General features: G+C 41.2%; 1 protein-coding gene across 3 annotated transcripts in view; it reads left to right on the top strand.

Moving 5' to 3' along the window:
* creb5b (cAMP responsive element binding protein 5b) overlaps positions 1-17,663 on the top strand; it is a 58,688-nt gene extending 41,025 nt beyond the window's left edge. For all 3 annotated transcript variants that reach the window (XM_064348464.1, XM_064348472.1, XM_064348479.1), the window contains 4 exons: positions 7,884-8,213; positions 8,879-9,106; positions 10,654-10,762; positions 12,871-17,663. In XM_064348464.1, the coding sequence (XP_064204534.1) occupies positions 7,884-8,213; positions 8,879-9,106; positions 10,654-10,762; positions 12,871-13,025 (822 nt within the window). In that variant the 3' untranslated portion in view covers positions 13,026-17,663. The remainder of the gene's footprint in view (positions 1-7,883; positions 8,214-8,878; positions 9,107-10,653; positions 10,763-12,870) is intronic.
* Positions 17,664-19,355: the final 1,692 nt, after the last annotated feature.

The raw sequence follows: 19,355 nt of genomic DNA, 5'->3' as shown, positions 1-19,355 counted from the left end.
ATGGGGGACATTGAGTTTGGGGTGTGTTGAGTGAGCACTGCTGTGCCTTAAAGGGAAGGGGCCTGGTAAGACCCCCTGAGTCTGGCAGGGGGTTAATGAGGATTGCCCCCATCAAGCTGATAGCATCCCACACTGACAAGACCAGAGCCCACAAATATTACTACCAGCAGTTTACTGCCTCAATTTATTTGGAACTTACAAACACGCACAACATGCTACAGAGGCTTCTGTGTCACTCAGAGTCCCACAGATCCCTACAGTAAATATTTCCATAGGAACCAGCATGAATATTAATTCCAACCCCCTGTCCACACATTCTCTCTCTTCCTCTTTCTAGCTCTAGTTCTCATTCTCTGTCTTTGAAATGTTGACAGTAAATTTGCATAACATAATCCCAAAGGTAAATTTTGAGAAGACACTTTCTTCGGAGTGTACTTTCCTCAAAATTCAGTAAAGTGTCTTCTGAAACATCACCAAAAAATCAATTCGGAGAAGAAATATGTGTCAATAATTATGCACTTATTATTATCAGCAAGAAGCACCTAAACTTATTTAATAGAATATCTGAAAATCAAACATTAAATGGTGTGCTTAGGGAGGAGGCTTTGTGGTACCTGAGTCAGTGATCAAAGGCCTGTAATAACATGGCTTAGGATGTTGGGTCAGTGTTCCAGGGTGCCAAAATCATCTCCCCTCTCTCTCTCTCTCTCTCTCTCTCTCCTGTTCTCCCTCCATCCTTCTTAGAGATGTACATAAAATGTGCATAGTGCTTTGCGTAGTGAAGGTTCCTCTTGAGGAAGCCATGTTTGTCTGGGAGAGCAGGTCAATGCAGACATTGTCTGGAGGCAGGCTTTCCTGATGGAGAGTGTGGTCTCCACACGGAGTACTTACGTCACTGACTAACACCTGTGTTGGCCTAATGACTGTTTTCTATACGGTATGCAGTGCAATTAGAGAAAGGTGTGTGTTATTAGAGGTTAGTGCAGGTGGGGGCTCAGACCCCATGATGAGCACAGTCCTGCAAATGCACGTTTGTCTCAAACCCATCATTGTGGAAGCAGGGAGATGTTTTGTAAATACAAAGGGAGCTAGCCTCAGAGAATCTGGTTGTCGCTCTGAAAAATGTTTTTACGTCACTGTGGTTCTCGACTGGAATACATAAGCTGGGTTTATGCAGAGCTGGAATAAGGGTTTTTCTCAGTGTCGGATGGCACCGATCAGAGCTTTGAGGAGTGTCTTCCCTACGAATGTCAACTCCAGGCCTGACACCTGAACCCATGTCAAGGTGAGGCTATTTCTTTCACTAATGTTTCCTGTTTAATGGTGACTTGCTGAAGTGTGACCAGATATTTTAACATCCAAGAATATTCTCCTTTATTTAAAAAATCAGAACATTATTTTTCACTGCTTACTTTATTGAAAATAGTCAAAATTTTTGACACATGAATATATTTTATATAAATTGCAGAGGTGACGGTTGTTTTTGGCATGACAATATGCCTTTTAAATACAGCAGTGTATTACTGTTTATACTTTTGCCTTGAAACTCTAACTTCTACACTCCAGCTTGATCTCATAACAGAGTCCTGAAGCCAGATAATTAATATAGTGAGTTGTGTTAAATGTCATTGATTTGAAGTCTTGATTTAAAGTCGCATACATAGTTCTCATGGATCTTGTCTGTGTGTATGAAAATAATTCTGACATTTCTTTGAAATTGTGCTCATTGTGTGTTATCTCAGCGGTATAGTTGTGCGTTGTTGTGCAACTGTACTCCCTCATGTAGCTGTATGGTATATAGCTCAAACCTCTGTTAATAGAGATGTATTGTATGTTTTGTATCTTGCATCTTGTTCTGCTGTATGGTGCATTACGCTCTGTTGTACAGTTGTATGCTATATAAATCTACCGTCTTGCATGGTAGAACAGTGTAAACTATAACACCCATTTAACTGTACAGCTTGTGACTTTATATTCTTAATGTGTGGGTGTTTGTTGTCAAACTTAATCAGCTCAGTTGTGTCTTTGCGTGTCTTTACTCCCTCAGTTTGTTTCAGGGCATTTTGTAACTTTGCTCCCTTTGTTGTGTAGCTGTGTGTTGGAGACTTAACTCTCTATGTTATCTGTGTAACCTCTGGCATCCTGACCTGCTGTGACTCACAGGGGCCTCTCCTGATAAATAAGCAGAGTAATTGAATTAATAAATGGATAACGCTGTCTCTGCCAGCTGGAAGGCTATCAAAATGTGTGATAAATGAACACCCACTGGGCTGATTCGGTGAAGGGGAGGGATTTGGAGTGATTTATTCCCCCACCCCACACCCCACCCACTGTCTGGCCGGGCAGACCCAGGTCCAGACAGCCCGCTCACCCACACTCGGAACACATTACTGATCTTCCAGACTGCGCTGGAATGGCGTGTTCCACACTCCTTTGTGGGAACAGGAGATCATCTCCAGTGATGGAGGGAGGGAGCTAGCGATAGGTTCTAAATTCCCACGTGTGATTGGAGCTTTCATGGGGGTGGACCTCACATTTGTGTGCTGATTGGCTGGCTGCAAGTTTAGGAGGATGTACTGCTCTAGATTATACTTTGTAATCCTTAGACATACACTTAAACAAGCTAACTTGAGCAAATGGAGATCATTATAGCCTTTAAGTTAAAATCACTGTTTTATGTTTGCTGAGAAAGTTTTTGAAAATGGAAATGGATTTTATTTGGCCTTTTGAGTCACACTAAATTCCCACTGTGTAAAATGACACATTTTTTATTTGATTAAACCAGAGATGCACAACTCTGGTCCTGGAGGGCTGATCTGCATGCTGGTTTTTGTTCCAACCAATTACCATAGATATAGTTTTCCAATAGCTCTATAAACTACACTGCTTCACTCCTGTACTCAAGCACAGTGAATCTCTAGGATACAATTGCAGTCTGCGGCTGTAGCTGGTGCTTATACCCATGTCAGATCAAGATATGATTGGGCTAATTAAATAAATGTTGGAAATGATCACACAAAATCCTGAAATGGATTGTCCCTTGTTGTGCACCCCTGGATTAAACAGAATTAATTACTACTTTCCTATGAATATTAATTTATACCAATGTCATTGTCTAATACATTTTAGTATTTTGTATATTAAATATACAAAATACTAAAATAGCATTAGGAAGTGATTATAAGAAAATGGCTCACCTAATGAAGAGTGGATAAAATGGAGGTGGGTGTTGGTCTGGGAAAGTGTGTGAACATGTAGAATGTCACTGAATTGAAGTACTGAAGAATTGAACTGTTAATGGGATGTTTGAGTTTCTGACCACATCTTCCTGTGCTGTAGAGCATCCTGTTTCTCTACATTCATTTTTTCTTCTCTATTTCCAATCTGTATTACAGTGCACATCTTTATGCAGTGCCATATCGTACTATGGTGTGCTCTGCTGTGATGTGCCAAACATTATTGAACCACACTGCTCTACATGTTCTGGCCAATTTACTGTAGAATATTTATGCAGTGAAGAATGGAAGTCATAGTAACATAAGTAGATAGTTAGCCCTACAATTCTTATAGTGAAGATGCCTTGATTCTCCCAGTATAGTACCACCTGCCTCCATGCTTTGAGGACAGAAATATGAGGGTTGGTTCTCAAGCTTTAATGTTTATTTGTGGACAGCCATACTGTAAAGCCACACAAAATTACTTCACAAAATTAATTTGGAATCTGCCACAACTGTCTGTCACAGAGCAAGCCTGGAGCCTGCTTTGTGGAAATGGAGAGCTATACTTCACTGAAATGTGCTGTAGGTGACTAACAACAAGCCACTTTAACAAGAAGCTGACACGCAGGTCTCCCATGTAGAGTGTGGGTGTCCTGGTCGTTGTAGTTTTTACATTGTGGTAAGAACTACAGTGGTACAGTAAACTGAGTGGTTTCAGAGTTGGGGCTGGACAGACAATGCACACACAGAGCTGTAAATCATTGTTGAAAGCAAATGGGCAGGGCTCTGTGCAGAACTTTGAGGCAGCGGGGGCAGCTCTGGACAGAGAGAGAGAGAGAGGAGTGGGTGGAGAGAGTAATGAGGAGGAGGGGGTGAGGGGCTGCTCTGGACTGAGAGAGAGAGGGGAGGGTGGAGACGGGAGTGAGGAGGAGGGGGTAGGGGGATGATGTCGCTTGCTGGTCTGGGCCCAGGACTCATATCCCAGCCAGCTGGCTGTCTCTCCCACTGGGAATCATGAATGTGCAGCTTGTTAAAGATATGGAGCCCTGGACACGGGCTAGACTGACTGACAGCATCTGGAATAGAGGGGGAAGGGAGGGAGGGCAGCGAGAAAGGGAGGGAAAGAAAGCAGAGAAGGAGAGGGTGAGGGAAAGAGAGAGAGACAAAGAGATCATTGAACTAGACCGATCATAACTGTTTTGTCAGTATTGTTTTTCTTTTTGCTTACTATTCTTTATTACTACAAACACCTGCTAAAGTGCTATAATACTTCAAGCAGATTTATGTTTTTGTATTTTGCTTCACTTCTTTTGGTAAATCTCAGTTCTTGTGTGTTTTGATTTAGTTTTTTCCAACCTGGTACTGCATAGTTAAAACCATTGTCAGTAACATGTCAAATAGAACTCCCAGTCAATTACATTTTTACTTGATAATTTTGTGCCATTAGCAGATTAACCTACTGATTTTGTGGGTCACTTTCCATGATAAGTCAACAGTTTCATACTGATGGCTTTGCACAACCATTTTGACAGCACGGTATTATTGTTAATAAGAGCTTCAAGCTGAAAAAACATTTTACTTGACAAGGCCACAACAACCTTTTAGTGTATTGGATTAAAGGAAACCATAAACTATTATATGCTAGTCTTCTGTGGCGTATAAATCAGAATTATGCCTTCTTGTTTAAGAATTGTAAGAAAATTAAGAATTCACAGCAGAAATTTGAGTTTAAAAACAGTACTATCTGTGTGACTTATTACTTTTGGTCTCCTAAAATGCAGGGAATGTCTATAAAACAGGCTGCAATTCCTACATGGTTCACCCAATATGGATCCAATATGGATTAAATATAACAGAATTGATGAATATGGAGCAACTTCTTCAACATGCCATAAAATTGCATCTATGATAAAATGAGTATCAGTCAGGTTCAGTTCTGTTCAGTATCTTTATGAAGCTCTCAGTGCTGTATCAACTGTTCAACACTTGTCAGATGCAGGAGAGTGTTAACATTTTATGCTCCATACAGTGCTACACACTAAAATGAAAGTACACCTGGCACTAAACACACTGCCAAAACTGGGGATAGTGGGTTTGTAGTGTTAATATTTAGACTATGAACAATCGCCAAAATCTTCCTCCACATTTTTACTGTACGCGAAACCCTATAGAAGCCATTTTAGGTTACCAGGGTTTTAGGGGACTTGTATATAGAAGCTGTTCCAGACAGACTGTACCTCATTTTCCATCCCAAGTGGGCCCTGTGGGGTGTGACTGGGAGCCTTGCCCACAGTATGGAAAAAATACCCTGCCCACTATACCAACCAGGGTCTGTTCACATCCTCTACATTGGCACAGCATACGCTATGCAAGATGGTCAGTAAGCCATGGTCCTGTTTGCCTCCTGGTAAAGGGATCCACTGTGTTAAAGTGTGATTCTCTCACAAATTAACCCTCAAGTTATCAGATTCTCCATTGATTCACATGCCTCCCTCCCAGAAAAATACAGCGAGCCACAAAGATACAATGCCACAATGCCACAGTCCACTGTGAGCCACAAGGATGGTTTCTTATATAAATGAGATGAGCAAAACCATTTGGTACTTGTGGAGTTGCTCTTATTTGAGTAATTGCGCTGTTTTGCGACATTCTCGTGCAATGGAAGTGTGCATTGCTGCATAACCGTGTTAATAAATAACAGGCTATGGTTTTGGTTTGTGGCTTGGTTAAGGCTGGTATTAGTGGGGGTAGACATGATATTAGGACTGAGGTATTAGGTATTAGGTTTGTAATTATGGACTATTTCAACACCAACTTTAATTGTTACCTGTTTAGGGAAATTGAATTGCTACCATATAATAAAACTTGTTGTCAACTAACATTTTCATAATGAATAGCAGCATGATGAAACTGTATCAGTTCACAACATTTGCCTAGTAGAACAGTAGAATATAGAGTGACTGGTGTATGATTATTTATCTTGTGGCTGAGACCTTGTATCAAGTTACTCCATGTAAAGCAGTTCGGCCCATTATTGATTTAAATAGCATGATTTATTAATAATTGTCATGTTGTGATGACCCTGCTGGGTATAGCTACTACCCATTACCATCTTCCAGTCTTTTCTACAAGTACTAAGAGTGCCATATAATCATAGCAGTAGACTTTGAGTTTGTTGACTCTGGGTACACAATTAGGCTGAATGACAAAATGTGGTATGATGTTAAGATTTTTATTTATTCCAATTTTACAAAACAATGCTATTATTTTGACTGTTCCCAGAATGTTTTTAGACTTTCAACACTTCATTGAGCTTACTCTATTTACATACTGCACCTGGAGAAAAAAAAAATAATGTCGGCTATATGCTAGTTTAAAAATAATAAATGCAGAAAATTACCCTATAGCAGTGTCATATAGTTGCAGACTATTTTAAGAAATGACTTAAGTGTTGAAACTCACTGGAAACGCTGCCAAGGCACAGGCTTTCTGGGACCTCGCACGAACAGAGATGTGTTAAAACAGCCTTTATTCCACAGGTTGCAAGATGGTATTGCCATTAGGCAGATGTCCCTGCATGACAGAAGCGCCTTGGGGGTGATGGCAATTAACCTGTGCGCAGTGATTACTTCACTACGCACAGGTGCAGCCACTCGTTCCTGGGTCAATAGCTGGCCAATTATTAATTCTGTCAACTATCCAATTGCCAGGTCTAGTAGCTTGACCAGGGCGTGGGTGTAACAGCCATTCCCACACCACAATCACATTTGATGATTTTAGCAATTAAAAGAAAATACATATTCTAACCACATTTTTCTTGGCTGGTAATGGCAAGTTATCCCTGACGAGAGTGTTCTCAGTGCCGCACTTCCAGCTCTCTGTGCAATAATATTCACCATATTTTACATCAGAAACCACTACTGGAGTGTTATTTGTCAGCCTTTAAAAGTAAACAAGCATATTAAAGTGGGGCAGACATGGGTTCATATTTATTCTTAGAGTCAAAGTAATGGAGCTTTCAAAGATCAAGTGAACATGTTGGTATGATCGGTATGTGCTTCCACATGTTTCTTTGGAGATGCAGAAAAACAGCACAGGAAGGGTGTAGTCTGGGTATGGTGGTAGGGAAAACAGGCTCACCTTGTGTTCTCATCTGCATAGGCTGGCCACTTGAGAAACATTCACTCAACAGCTCTAAGTAGATCACACAGTTAAGCAAACTGGCGTGCTGCAGAGAAAACAGAGCCGTCCAGACTCCGCCGGCCAGGTGGGGAGGGTGTCGCAGCCGTGAGTCCGGCTCTCTGCCTGGGCTCGGATCCAAACTGACCTGGAGAAGGACTTGGCAGGAAAATGTTTACAGTGAGGCACATGGCTGTGGAGGAAAAGTGCATCAGAAAGGGGGGGGGGTGAGCAGAGCAAGAGAGAGATGACAGGGAAGAGTTTGAACTGTGGGGTGGGATGAATTGTCCTGCATTCTTCACTTTGCTGTAGTGGCTTTGTTTCTCATGTAAAAAAGGGAAACTGGAGTGAGTCAATGTATTCTCGGCCAATATTTTCACCTTTGGATAAGTGGCCAACTAATCCCCTAAAAGAGAGAACCAGACAGCTGAGGCTTCAGAGGACCGCAAATTAATCTCAGCTATTGGAAACAATCTCTCTCCACAGAGGCTAAAGGCTGCCCTCACGCACCACCCAGGAGCCATCGCCAACGGCAACATGAACACCATGGGTCACATGATGGAGATGATGTCATCACGGCAGGAGCAGGCAGGGCACCATCACCTGCACTCGCACCCTCACCAGCACCTACAGGGCCCACCCCATGGCTACCAGCACCACGCCCACCACCACCACCACAGCCACGCCCAGGCTCATGCTCAGAGTGGGCACCACCATCCACATGGCCACCACCACTCGCACCAGCCACACCTGCACCCTGGCCACACCCATCAGACCTCTCCACACCAACCAATTCACTCTGGAGCACCTTCACAGGTACATACCGCCACCCAAGACAGATCTGTCTCACTGTCTCATTATGAGCAAAATAAATGTATAATTAGATACCTGAGTGTGCAGCGCCCACAAGGAGGTCAAGATCAAGCATGTTTTCCAAGATTTACACTGCTACTGTATGTGGCCTCAAGGCCAAAACTAAGACCGGAGACCTGATTTTAAGACTCAGACACTGGTGTGTAAAGGCAGTTTCCTCAGTCTACCTTACAGATTATAAAGTGTGTGAGTATTATTTATGTCAGGATTTGTTTTTGCACTTATTACAGTTTTAGGAACTTAGTGGTTCACAGTATAGTTTATAACTGTGAGTCTGAGTGGAAGTAGGCAGTGGAAAACTGCTTCTTGACACCTCTTTAATAAGGTGGAGCAGTCTCCCGCTGCTCTCGCAGTCTGGGAAAGGGGGGCGCATTGCATGGATATGTTGTTTTTAGGGAAGTTCCAGACAGGAAAATGGTGCAGGGGGTAGATGGGGGTTGGGTGCTAGGCAGGGGGTCCAGACTGGGGAGAGGGGTTACAGAAGAGGTTTCAGACGTAGGATTGGCCCGCTGCCAGGACTGTGGCAGGGTGTGTGCGGGCAGGGCCAGATGTAAGTTCTCTCGGCCTCTCCGTGTGACCGCCATGCCTACCTGTCCTTGCTTTTGCAGTTGTCTCCGGCTGCGCAGCAAATGCAGCCAACGCAGACCCTGCAGCCTCCGCAGCCCAGTGGAGGCCGTCGCAGGCGGGTCGTAGATGAGGATCCAGACGAGCGGCGGCGGAAGTTCCTGGAGAGGAACCGGGCGGCAGCCACACGCTGCAGACAGAAGAGGAAAGTGTGGGTGATGTCATTAGAGAAGAAAGCAGAGGAGCTCACGCAGACCAACATGCAGCTGCAGGTACAGTCTTGTTTGTATACCTGAGTGTACATATAGAGGTATACAGTAGTCATGTACTACATCAATATCCACACAAGTAAAATCTTGCACTGTGTCAGTGTAAATATAGCTGAAGTGATTTACAATGTCAGTACACATACATACAGGTACTGGCTTAAATTCATGAAAATAGCAGTTAAAATTCAATTAAAATGCACCCACAGTCTATATCCTCCTCAAAATTTCAGGCAGGCACATTGTGTCTTTATCAAACACGCACACAATATTGATTGTACTACTGTCAGAAAGTTCCACACCTCATGCAGATTCACCATAGCACAGTACTCCTTTCCACCAAAGCCAGTACCAGAGAGGTTCTGTTAAGGCTGTACATAGAGCATTGCCTTTCACTGCTCATGCCAAGCAATCCAGCTGTGGACGACGGCTCCTGGAAGGATACATCACACAGGTGCAAGGCTGCTCAGTCAGTCCCTGAAGTCAAATATAGATCAGCGGGACCTATATGAACATACGCAGAGGCCAGCTGTATTGGAAAGTTTAAGAGCAGCTGTGAAGATGTACATTAGGACATACCCAGAGAAGGCCTTCCATCTAAAATGAAGTGTGAGGGCCAGGGTCCCCCTCTCACACCACTATTAAAAAACGGTGACATAAATATGAAATGCAACATTTTGTGAAATATGAACTCCAAATAGAATAATTATACTTTACATGCTTGACTTAAAATATGTCATAATGCATATCTTGTCATATTTTCATTTCATATATTCAGTTTATACGTGTATTGCAGAGTATAAGCATGTATAATTTTATGAATTAAATAAATTCTTCATATATGTGCATGTCATCACATACTGCACAGGAATGAACAATAATTTAAATAATTTCCCATACATACATTACAAGTTTATCTAAGTTCCTGTAAATATTCTGTCAGAATTACATATATTTTTAACATATTTTATATTTTTCATGAGGGCGAATGCTCAAATCACTCCATGACATCCGCACCCTCACTTCTATATTTTCAGTGCGCCCATGTGTTTTCACTTCCTTTGGAATGGACATTTTGACTCTAAGTTAGATCTGAGGCTCATTGCAGACAGGAAGTTGAAAGGTTTACCCTCTCTCTTTATTTCAGTCAGAAGTGTAACCCAATGACTCCAGACTTACCGGCATTCTCTGTGTAAGCCTGTCTGGTTTAGGGGAACCTCACCTTAAAACAAAATCTAGAAACATGTTGCTGGCTCAGCCTAACAAAGCATTGAGCCACAAGGAAAATAATGGGTTTATTCTCTTTCTTGTCAGCTGTGAATAAGCAAATATATGTACGTTAATAAATTACACAAATTGTCTTCGGTCACCAGATATATCAAACGTAACTGTATCATTAATAATATGTTTTATGTGATTTCAAAATGCAATACTTGTGTTAGCCAGAAGGTGGAGGTGATCACCAATGCTATAGAAATGAGAAGGCCAGTTATACTTCTTAAATGAGGTTTTGTCTTCTTTTCTTAAGTATACGTACCCTTTTCTTCCTCCAGAATGAAGTGACCATGCTGAAGAATGAGGTGACACAGCTCAAACAGCTCCTGTTGACACACAAGGACTGTCCCATCACAGCCATGCAGAAAGAGTCCCAGGGGTATCTCAGTGAGTAGCTCCTGTGCCACCCTCAAAGCTGTGAGTGACAGTAAAACAGACGGATGGAAGATAGACAATGATGCCTAGCCGCATAATAAAGGCTCCCAGGGTTTCTCCTGTCTACTTCCTCAAACTTCCTCTCTCTGTGTGATAGACAGGCAGAGCCCAAAAGAATCAGGAATATACATTAGTGCCCGCTGTGCTCTCTAGTGATATGGAGTGGTAAGACTTTCGTAACTACATCTGTGTCTGTGAAGGCAAGGTGTTTGGTCTGAGGGAGCCGACATGAGTCCTTCCAGCATGGGCCATGCTCACCGCCTCCGCCCTTCCCGCTCAAAAGCCCAGCTGGCCCAGCTTAAAGTGCATTTCTGTGCGGCGAAATGACGCATTTGCTGGACAGAAAAGACGTGTGCTTATGCGCAGCTCTAATGGTGCAGTGGACACTGACCAGACCATGAGAAATAGACCGGCTTCTTTCCAGCCAATCAGGCAAGTTTTCTGAGCGTAGCTGATGTGAGGGACCACAGACTGCCTCCGTCAGACAGGACACTGCCCTTGTTTTGAGTTAGTTCTCACACTCATGGATTAGGAGCTGTGTCTTGTCTTTGAGCTGCAGGGCTGTTCTTGGAACAGCATCTCATCTGCATCGCCTCACCATTTTGTGAACGTCATGACATCACAGGCACACCCGCCGATTGACTTGGGTGTGTCTTGTCTTTTGGAACTGGAAAGAAATGTTCCGGTTCTCATTCAGGAAGGGTGAGACAGCCCTGCATGTCTTTTAAATCAGAGTCATACAAGAACTTTCTCTCCTGCGTCAATCACTTGCATGCTGGCGGAAACATAATGGGTGACTATGGTGTGAGTTCATCTAGTAAAACAAGGCGCAAAGTATTCAGTGGCGAGAAGATGGGATATGGAGTTCAGATTAAACCTTGGTCAGCATGGCCGTGCTTTATAGCCTCCATTGCTTGACTTCACCCCTCATAGCCGTCGTTCTGAATGTTGGTCAATGTTTTCTATCACACTGGTATCTATGGTACACCTGTGTTGTCACAAACAACAGTATTGCAGAATGAAATAAAAAAAGTTATTAAGGATACATATTATATATTTTATATATCAATACATTAGAATATTTTATGTAATCTGAAAAAATGTATATTTTGTACAAAGTTTTTAAAAATTTTATGTTTTCTAGCACTGTTTTGCAGGCATTATTGCTCAAATTTGTTTTAACATAAGTGCAATATACTCTTGCCTTCTTAATGCTGTAAAGTGAAATTAAGTTGTTTTTTGTCACGCAATGTTATGAGCTCAGCTGAACAGTAATGATATTGAGAAAAGAGTGTAATAGAACAGTAACATTTGCTTAAATAAATCTTACAAAGTTAAGGACAAAATACACTGAGGTACAATCCTCAGTGGATACTACTTGTTGCCCCAAAATTCTGGAATTTGATTCTGTTGTGGCACAGTTGCCTCCCCAGTTAAAGAAATGTTACCCCAATACTTTCATTTTCCTTGATTAATATTTTAAATTTTGGAATCATCTGTAGTAAATCTGGGCACAAATAAGACAGATCCTTTTGACTCTCGTGTGGAAGATTTATTTTGTATACTGTTCTGAAGTGTAAATATGTGTATATTGGCTTGTGTCATTAGTGTTTCATTCATTCAGGTGTAAGCATTTTATTTTTCACTCTATTTCTCATTACAAAGTAATATCCAAATACTCAATATAATAAAGAACATATTTATTTACATTAAAATTATGTATGTGTTTCTTGTTCATTTTTTTATTTTTATTTTATCTTGTATCCATTGGTGAGGTATGTGCATTTTGTGTACGAGTGTCAGAGAAGGTTGAGTATTTAGTCAATACATTCTTGTACTGTATGCTGTTCGTTATAGGAACACTGAATAAACATGTATTCTCTCTCTCACACCCTCTCTCTCTGTCTCTCTCGCTCTCTCGCACACACTCGCATACGCACACACATGCATACACGCACACACACACTCTCTCTCTCTCTTTCTCACACACACACACACACACACACACAAGGTGTTCAGTCAGGCTGGTCACTAATCGGATGGTTTCTTTCTGTTACCAGGTCCGGAGAGTAGCCCAGCAGAAAGTCCCACCCCCGTATGCTCCCAGCAGCAGGTCATCCAACACAACACCATCACCACCTCCACCACATCAGTAGGGGGCAGCGCTGTGCTTGGCCAGCTCAACCACCGTACAGACATCAACCCCATCCACTAGAGACTGGTGGCTCTGCCCAGCAGGGTGTGGCCCATCACAGCATCCCTGCTGTGTCCTCGTTCAGGATCCTATACAGAGAAACCTCTGATGCCTGGAATGCAACTCTTTTTACAGTATGTATTTTTATAGACTCATTTAACTCATGTATGTTCTTCACAAATGTTTGTCAAATTCATTGTGATTCTTTCACTGAAAAAAGGGAGATTTGCAATTCATGCATTGAACATTTAACTGGGATTTTTTTTTTTAAATGCTCCCTATTTGTGGTACAAACCCAAGGGACCACTTTGGTCAGAAATGCAAATGCCACCCCTGACCATCAAACCCCCTTGCACTTGGTGACCCTTCCAGGCAGTGCTCAGGCCTCAGGCAGCACTTCTGTCTTTTGCTCTTCTTTGGTGCTTCCTGGACAACTTCAGCTACTGCTCTCCCATCAGTATTAACTCTCGCTTCAGGAATCACACTGCAGCCCTGAAATATAACAGCTTTGCAAACGGAAGCGCTGCCATACAGGTATTAATCACAGTGCATAAAGAAGAGAGAAACTGCAATGTTCTTTTCATAACTCTGTGCATTCCCCTCATGAATAAAATGTGTGGGTCAATAAAAGGCAAATGTGCAAAGAATGGTATAATGCAATTATGAGGGGGCTGAGATTAAATCATAGATTATATTTATATGGATTTATTAGTAAAAACTCTTTTCACATCAAACCTACCACTGATACCATGAAACCTACACAATATTAATAGAATAAGTCTATATTGAAACTATATGTTGTAATAAAGCATGTTCCACAGTCCTGGTTACACCCTCCAAAGTTTCAGCATGTAGACCAATATACTGTCACCTCACTATGACAGGAATGTTCCACTTTCTCTCAGCTTGGAATGTGTGCTCTCTGTGCTTAGCAGCCAGCATGATGTCTGACTTTGCATTCATTATGGACCAATATGATCGCTGAAACAGCACTGTCTGCATGTGGTGTCAAATGAGTCAGATCGTTCAGTCTTGAAGTATTGCATTCATTTCTTTTTATTCAGCAGATGCCTTATTTTTCCCAGGCCAACTTCAGTAGCTTACTCCACACCTTCACAAAAAAACATGTATTGCACATCAATTGAAATGAATCATTGACATACTGGTTTTCAGAAGAAAATTTTACGTAAGGATTTTTGATATTGACTGAATGTTGTTGGTGATTACATCGCAATTTGTGACTGATCCTGATGATCTCAACTGGCTAAAGCCGAATTTATAAGTGCTACGTCACCTTGTTGTGATTCATGATTTTGACTCTTGGCCTATAGTAGAAAGATTGTGCTTATCTGTACAGATTTCACCTTCCTAGATACCAATGCCACGAAGGCACTGTATTAAGCATGGCATATTACTCATTTTCTGTTTTCCTTTCTTCGTTTTCTCCTAGAGAGAGATTCAACAGTTAGTTATATTATATTAACATACCTCATCACCTGTGCCCTGCCGTCTCTCTGACTTATGAGCAGGTGTGACAATTATGCAACCATCAACCATCAAAGCCACTCAAAATCTGTCGTGAACGATCACTTAATTGGATCATAACTGATTGTACAAATGTTTCATCAAAAGTCCACATTTGTCTGTTCCCATTGATGCATAATGAAGTGACATTTATATTGATGCTCATTATATTATGATTTTATATAGATTTAGATATTCTGAAGCAAGTCAGGTTAAGTACCTTGCTTAGGGTACAGTGGTTATACCACATAGGATCCAACTAACCGCATTCTGGTATTGAGCCCAGGTTGTTGGATTAGATGGCGCAATCAACACCAAATGAATGCAACATTCCAAAGTCTCACCCAGTATTGCCTTCAGTATTCTCTATAAGATGTAATTTATGCAGAAAACCAGAAAACAGAATGCCCACATTTGTCAGCATCAATCAGGTAAGATTGTGCACTGAGCCCTATGGGTTATGTGGTGGATTGACAAAAAAATGAATGTTTCTCCTCCACAAATTGTAATTGTGTCAGTATGTCTTGTGCTGGCCAATGGAAAAGTGTTCATTAAAAATAGTTTCTGTCTTTATTAATGTATGGTAATAAATGATATCTACAATGAGTGGTATACCTACCTTTATAACACAGTTACAGACCAGATTCTGCTTTTCAAATATCACAATGTGCCTGAATTATTTTCAGTATTTGCTTTCTTGCAGTTCAGTACAGGGGATATCAGAGTTAATATAATTTGCAGATTAATAATTGAATCATTAACAAAATGTGTATGTTCCCCACTGATTGACAACTGACTACTGCTAGTTTTGCTTGTTTGTGAAGGGTACCACAAGATTGATGTCTGCTTCCTGGCCTTGGTTTTGTCGAAGGGTTGCTTTTGTGTTTTGAAGGATGAAGCGTGGGCTGATGTGGACCTTATTTTAGATTCACTCCTAGAAACAGGATCATTTTCTCACTGTCCTTTAGATTCAGGGAACCCATAATTCTCTAAGAGGTTTAAATGACTCGGTGGAATGGTTTTCGGGAATGAGAGAACTCCTGAGTCCTGGGTGGCTGCATTGTCTGCTAGGCACTGAACCACCACTGAATTTTAGCTTTCTTCCTCAGGTTGATGAGCTTCAGTGGTTTAGCCTTACAGAAGAGTAGAATTCTGTAGGGGGAAGTTTCAAGTTTGCTTTTTCATCAGCCCTGAAAAAAATCCTTCAAACACAAACTCCCTCTTTTACTCCAGAAGCAGTCCATGGTTTTTACAGTTTTCTGTAAATGACTGTAAATGTTTATTGGTTTAACATAGGAAACAATTAATTTTGTTTAATTAGCTCCACTGTTTTCTGAAGGCCCTACAAAAGTCAGAACTAGACATGTCTAAACATTTCTTCATCATTGCAAAACCAGCATACTTGTATTAGCAACCTCCAACATTGCTGCAACATTGAATTGAGTATCCATTAGACATGCCCGATCTTGTGTTTGGATCTGTCTGGCAATAATATAAATATGTGGAGACCTTATGTACAGTAGATCTCTATGCACTTTGTCCTTAGGGATATCAGAGGGTAGAACAGCCATATTGAAGTCTCAGTGATATTCTGGAGTGACGTTCATTCTAATCACTGTAATGGTGCTCTATTCTTAACTTTGAATTTAAGCAAGTATGATTTTTATTTTAATTCTCTGCCGGTATTTATCATTAATTGTAATGACCACCAACCTCACTGTAGCGTAATCAACACAAATTTCATACTTGTGTAAATCTATTACTAAGGACAAAACACCATGGCAGTTAGATTGAATGTCTCTCTCTGTCCCTGCACCAGCGAGAGACATGGTCATTCTGCATAGTCTTGGCAATGAAGCTTATGCGTGATTAATGTGTCATATTTGACAGGTCTTGGACTGTGTGTGTGTGTGTGTGTGTGTGTGTGTGTGCGTGTGCATGAGTGTGTGTGTTTGTGTGTGATTGGAATGAAGAGAAAAGCCAAGATCTTTCACAGATCTCAGCCTTACTTCTAGAGCTTTGTGGACTGACCAAGGTGCCCTTAAGCTTTAATATTTTCTGTCAGTCTTAATGTTATATGTTGGTGTTCTCTGTCTGCTGTCTTTCATAAGTCCTCCTACTGTATGATGTAGCAGAATGTTTTTTTTTCTTAATACAGCCATGGATAACCAGTTTGCACATTGTGAATAGTACTTGTGCTAATCGTGAACTGGAATAGCGCTTTCTGTCATCCTTTCTGTGTGGTGAACAATGCTGGTGGGTTGGGATTGTGCAGTTTGGCAGTCATTAAAGGGAATTGTTCCCTCTTGGATTGTCCTGGCAAGAATTGCTAGTTCAACAGAAAAGTACATTTTGTATCTAATTTTATCATTGTCATATATTCTAAGTGATGGGGCTTTGGGGTTTATTTTCGGATTCTGGGTGGCAGTGTCTTGTTCTAATATCATCATATGACAAAAAGGAACATAGCCAGCTACTTCTCATCCTCCTCAACTGGAAAATGTTTTTTAACATAAAATTTACAAGTAATGTGTTTATCTGTGCTTTTTTATTTTGCTGTTGAAGATGGGCTAAATGAGTGAGATAGACAAGGTGTGTCCTGTGTCAATTGTGTAATCAGACCAGGAAAGCATGAGGTTTGTGAGTGTGTGCGAGTTTGTGTGTGTGTATGTGTCTGCGTGTGTGTGTGTGTGTGTGCGTTTTAGGTGGGAAACAATGCATATACATAAATAAAAGTATAACTATCATTTTAAATATAAACTTATAAATATAAACCTATAAATACTGTATAGAATCTCATAATTTTGTAATCTTGTACATGTAATGTAACCACCTTTCTTTCTGGAAGGAGTCAATGTTTGGTACATGTTTGTAAATAATGTTTGCATAGCAGTTGTTACTTTCAAATGTATGTTATGTCAAGAGTCATTTCTGCTATTAGGACATGTTTATTGTTAAATATGCATAATGAATTAATGAATTCATACTTGTCTGCATAACCTTGTACATTTAAAAGAAATGTTTAATGCCTTGAACTGTTTCTGTTGTTTTGTGTTTTTTTGCATTTGTACAGATGTAAAATATCACTGAAGCTACAGTACAGTATGAAAATAAAGCACTTGTTCTATAACACGGCACAGTGGTTGGTGTGGTTTTTTGAAGGAGTGGTCCTTATGGGAGTCTGGTTGTGTTGATCTATCCAATTGGTTCAGCCGTAGATCTCCTCTTGTCCATATTTTGTTCCACAGGGGACCTGGGATTATTGTCTTCACTTGACAGTGGCTTCACTTCATCATCCCACTGGAGACAAAGCCGGTAAAAATGTTGCAAAACCTTTTACAATTAACATTGCAATCCTGAATTGACATTGTATGATCTTCCCCTGAAGTGTGTTGCCCATTCAGTAACTATTACACTGAAATGAAGTGGTGTCATACTGGTGGAATGTTGCCAGTGCTATGCTGCAGACATCAGGGCTGCATTCAAACTGGCAGAGTAAGACTCACATAACTTACCACCGTGAAATCAGCCTGTTTAACAGAGAAAATAAATTATGCCCTTGAGAAATCATTTTGGTGAACATCATTAGCATCCAGATAATATTTTTTTTTATGTAGAAAGTGTTGCCTGGCATACTAACGATAAACACTGGCTGAGCTCCAGCTTGGCCACCATAGCAGTACAAGAGGCAGGTGTCTCTCACAAAATTCATTTTGATGAGTTAATCTCTAATGTTGTGTAGGTGTGCATATTTACATCACAACCATGCATATCCATACATAATATGAAAACATTCAGTGGAATGTGTAGAGCTCCATTCTTGCCAGGGAGGGTGAGTGTGGGGGGTGGGGGTGGTGTTGCCATACCTTCTACTATATATACCTGGGCTGATAACCAATCAAATTTGTGTGTAATTTGCCTATGAGTAAGGCTGCCATTGCTTAATATCCTAAAGGTAATATCATAATATCCTAAATATCCAAGATTTGGGGGAAACGGGAATGGTTGACATCAGCCAAAAGGGGAGGAACAGTCAATGGTGCTGCTCCCCAACTTGTCCTGTTGTTGCAGGCAGTCATTTAGGATACTATGTCTGACTTGACGAGGCAGTATTCACTGTCAGTATGTGGGAACCAGGCACGAGGGTAGCACAATGCTAAGAGAACAGGAGCTTACAACTCTGAGGCTGTAGGCCTCATTACCAGGTGGGGCTTTACCCGTGTATTTTGTGGAAAGTAGTTTTCCTGGGTTGCTTCAATACATATCCAGCTGTGTACATGGATTGTAAGTAAAGAGTGCAAGCCAGTTGCTCTGGATAAAGGCGCCAGCCATGTCCCCTGCATAAGTATGTATTTGCATTTGCGTGTCTGTGCATAAATAGATATGTTGTATGTATCAATGGGCATATATTATGGGCTTACAGGTAGAGTTACTACATGTAAAGTAGGTTCAGTCCCTGATCTCTGTCATTTTTCCCAGACCTCAACAGTACAGAGAGTTTGATGGGGGTTCTGCTCCCACCCCATATACTGAGCTGTCCAGATCAGCTACTATACACAGTGCATTCAGCTTTTCTGTCTCTGGGTCAAAGTCTCTCAATGCTGGCTATTACTCCCTAACAACAGTCTATAAAAAACCAACAAACTTCTGACACTGTCTAGACACTGCACTGAAATTAATCCTAAGTAAATAACATGGTGCTTTACCTCAGTGACAGGACAGGTTTGTTTGGTGAACCTGTGGTCTCGGCCAATCCCCAAAGTCAGATAAAAAGAGTTTATCTTCTTATGAACAAGAGAACAGGATAGCATACCATTGAATTTAATC

The sequence above is a fragment of the Anguilla rostrata genome, chromosome 1, assembly GCF_018555375.3.
Source record: "Anguilla rostrata isolate EN2019 chromosome 1, ASM1855537v3, whole genome shotgun sequence".
Classification (NCBI taxonomy): domain Eukaryota; kingdom Metazoa; phylum Chordata; class Actinopteri; order Anguilliformes; family Anguillidae; genus Anguilla; species Anguilla rostrata.
This window is presented reverse-complemented; position numbering and strand designations above follow the sequence as displayed.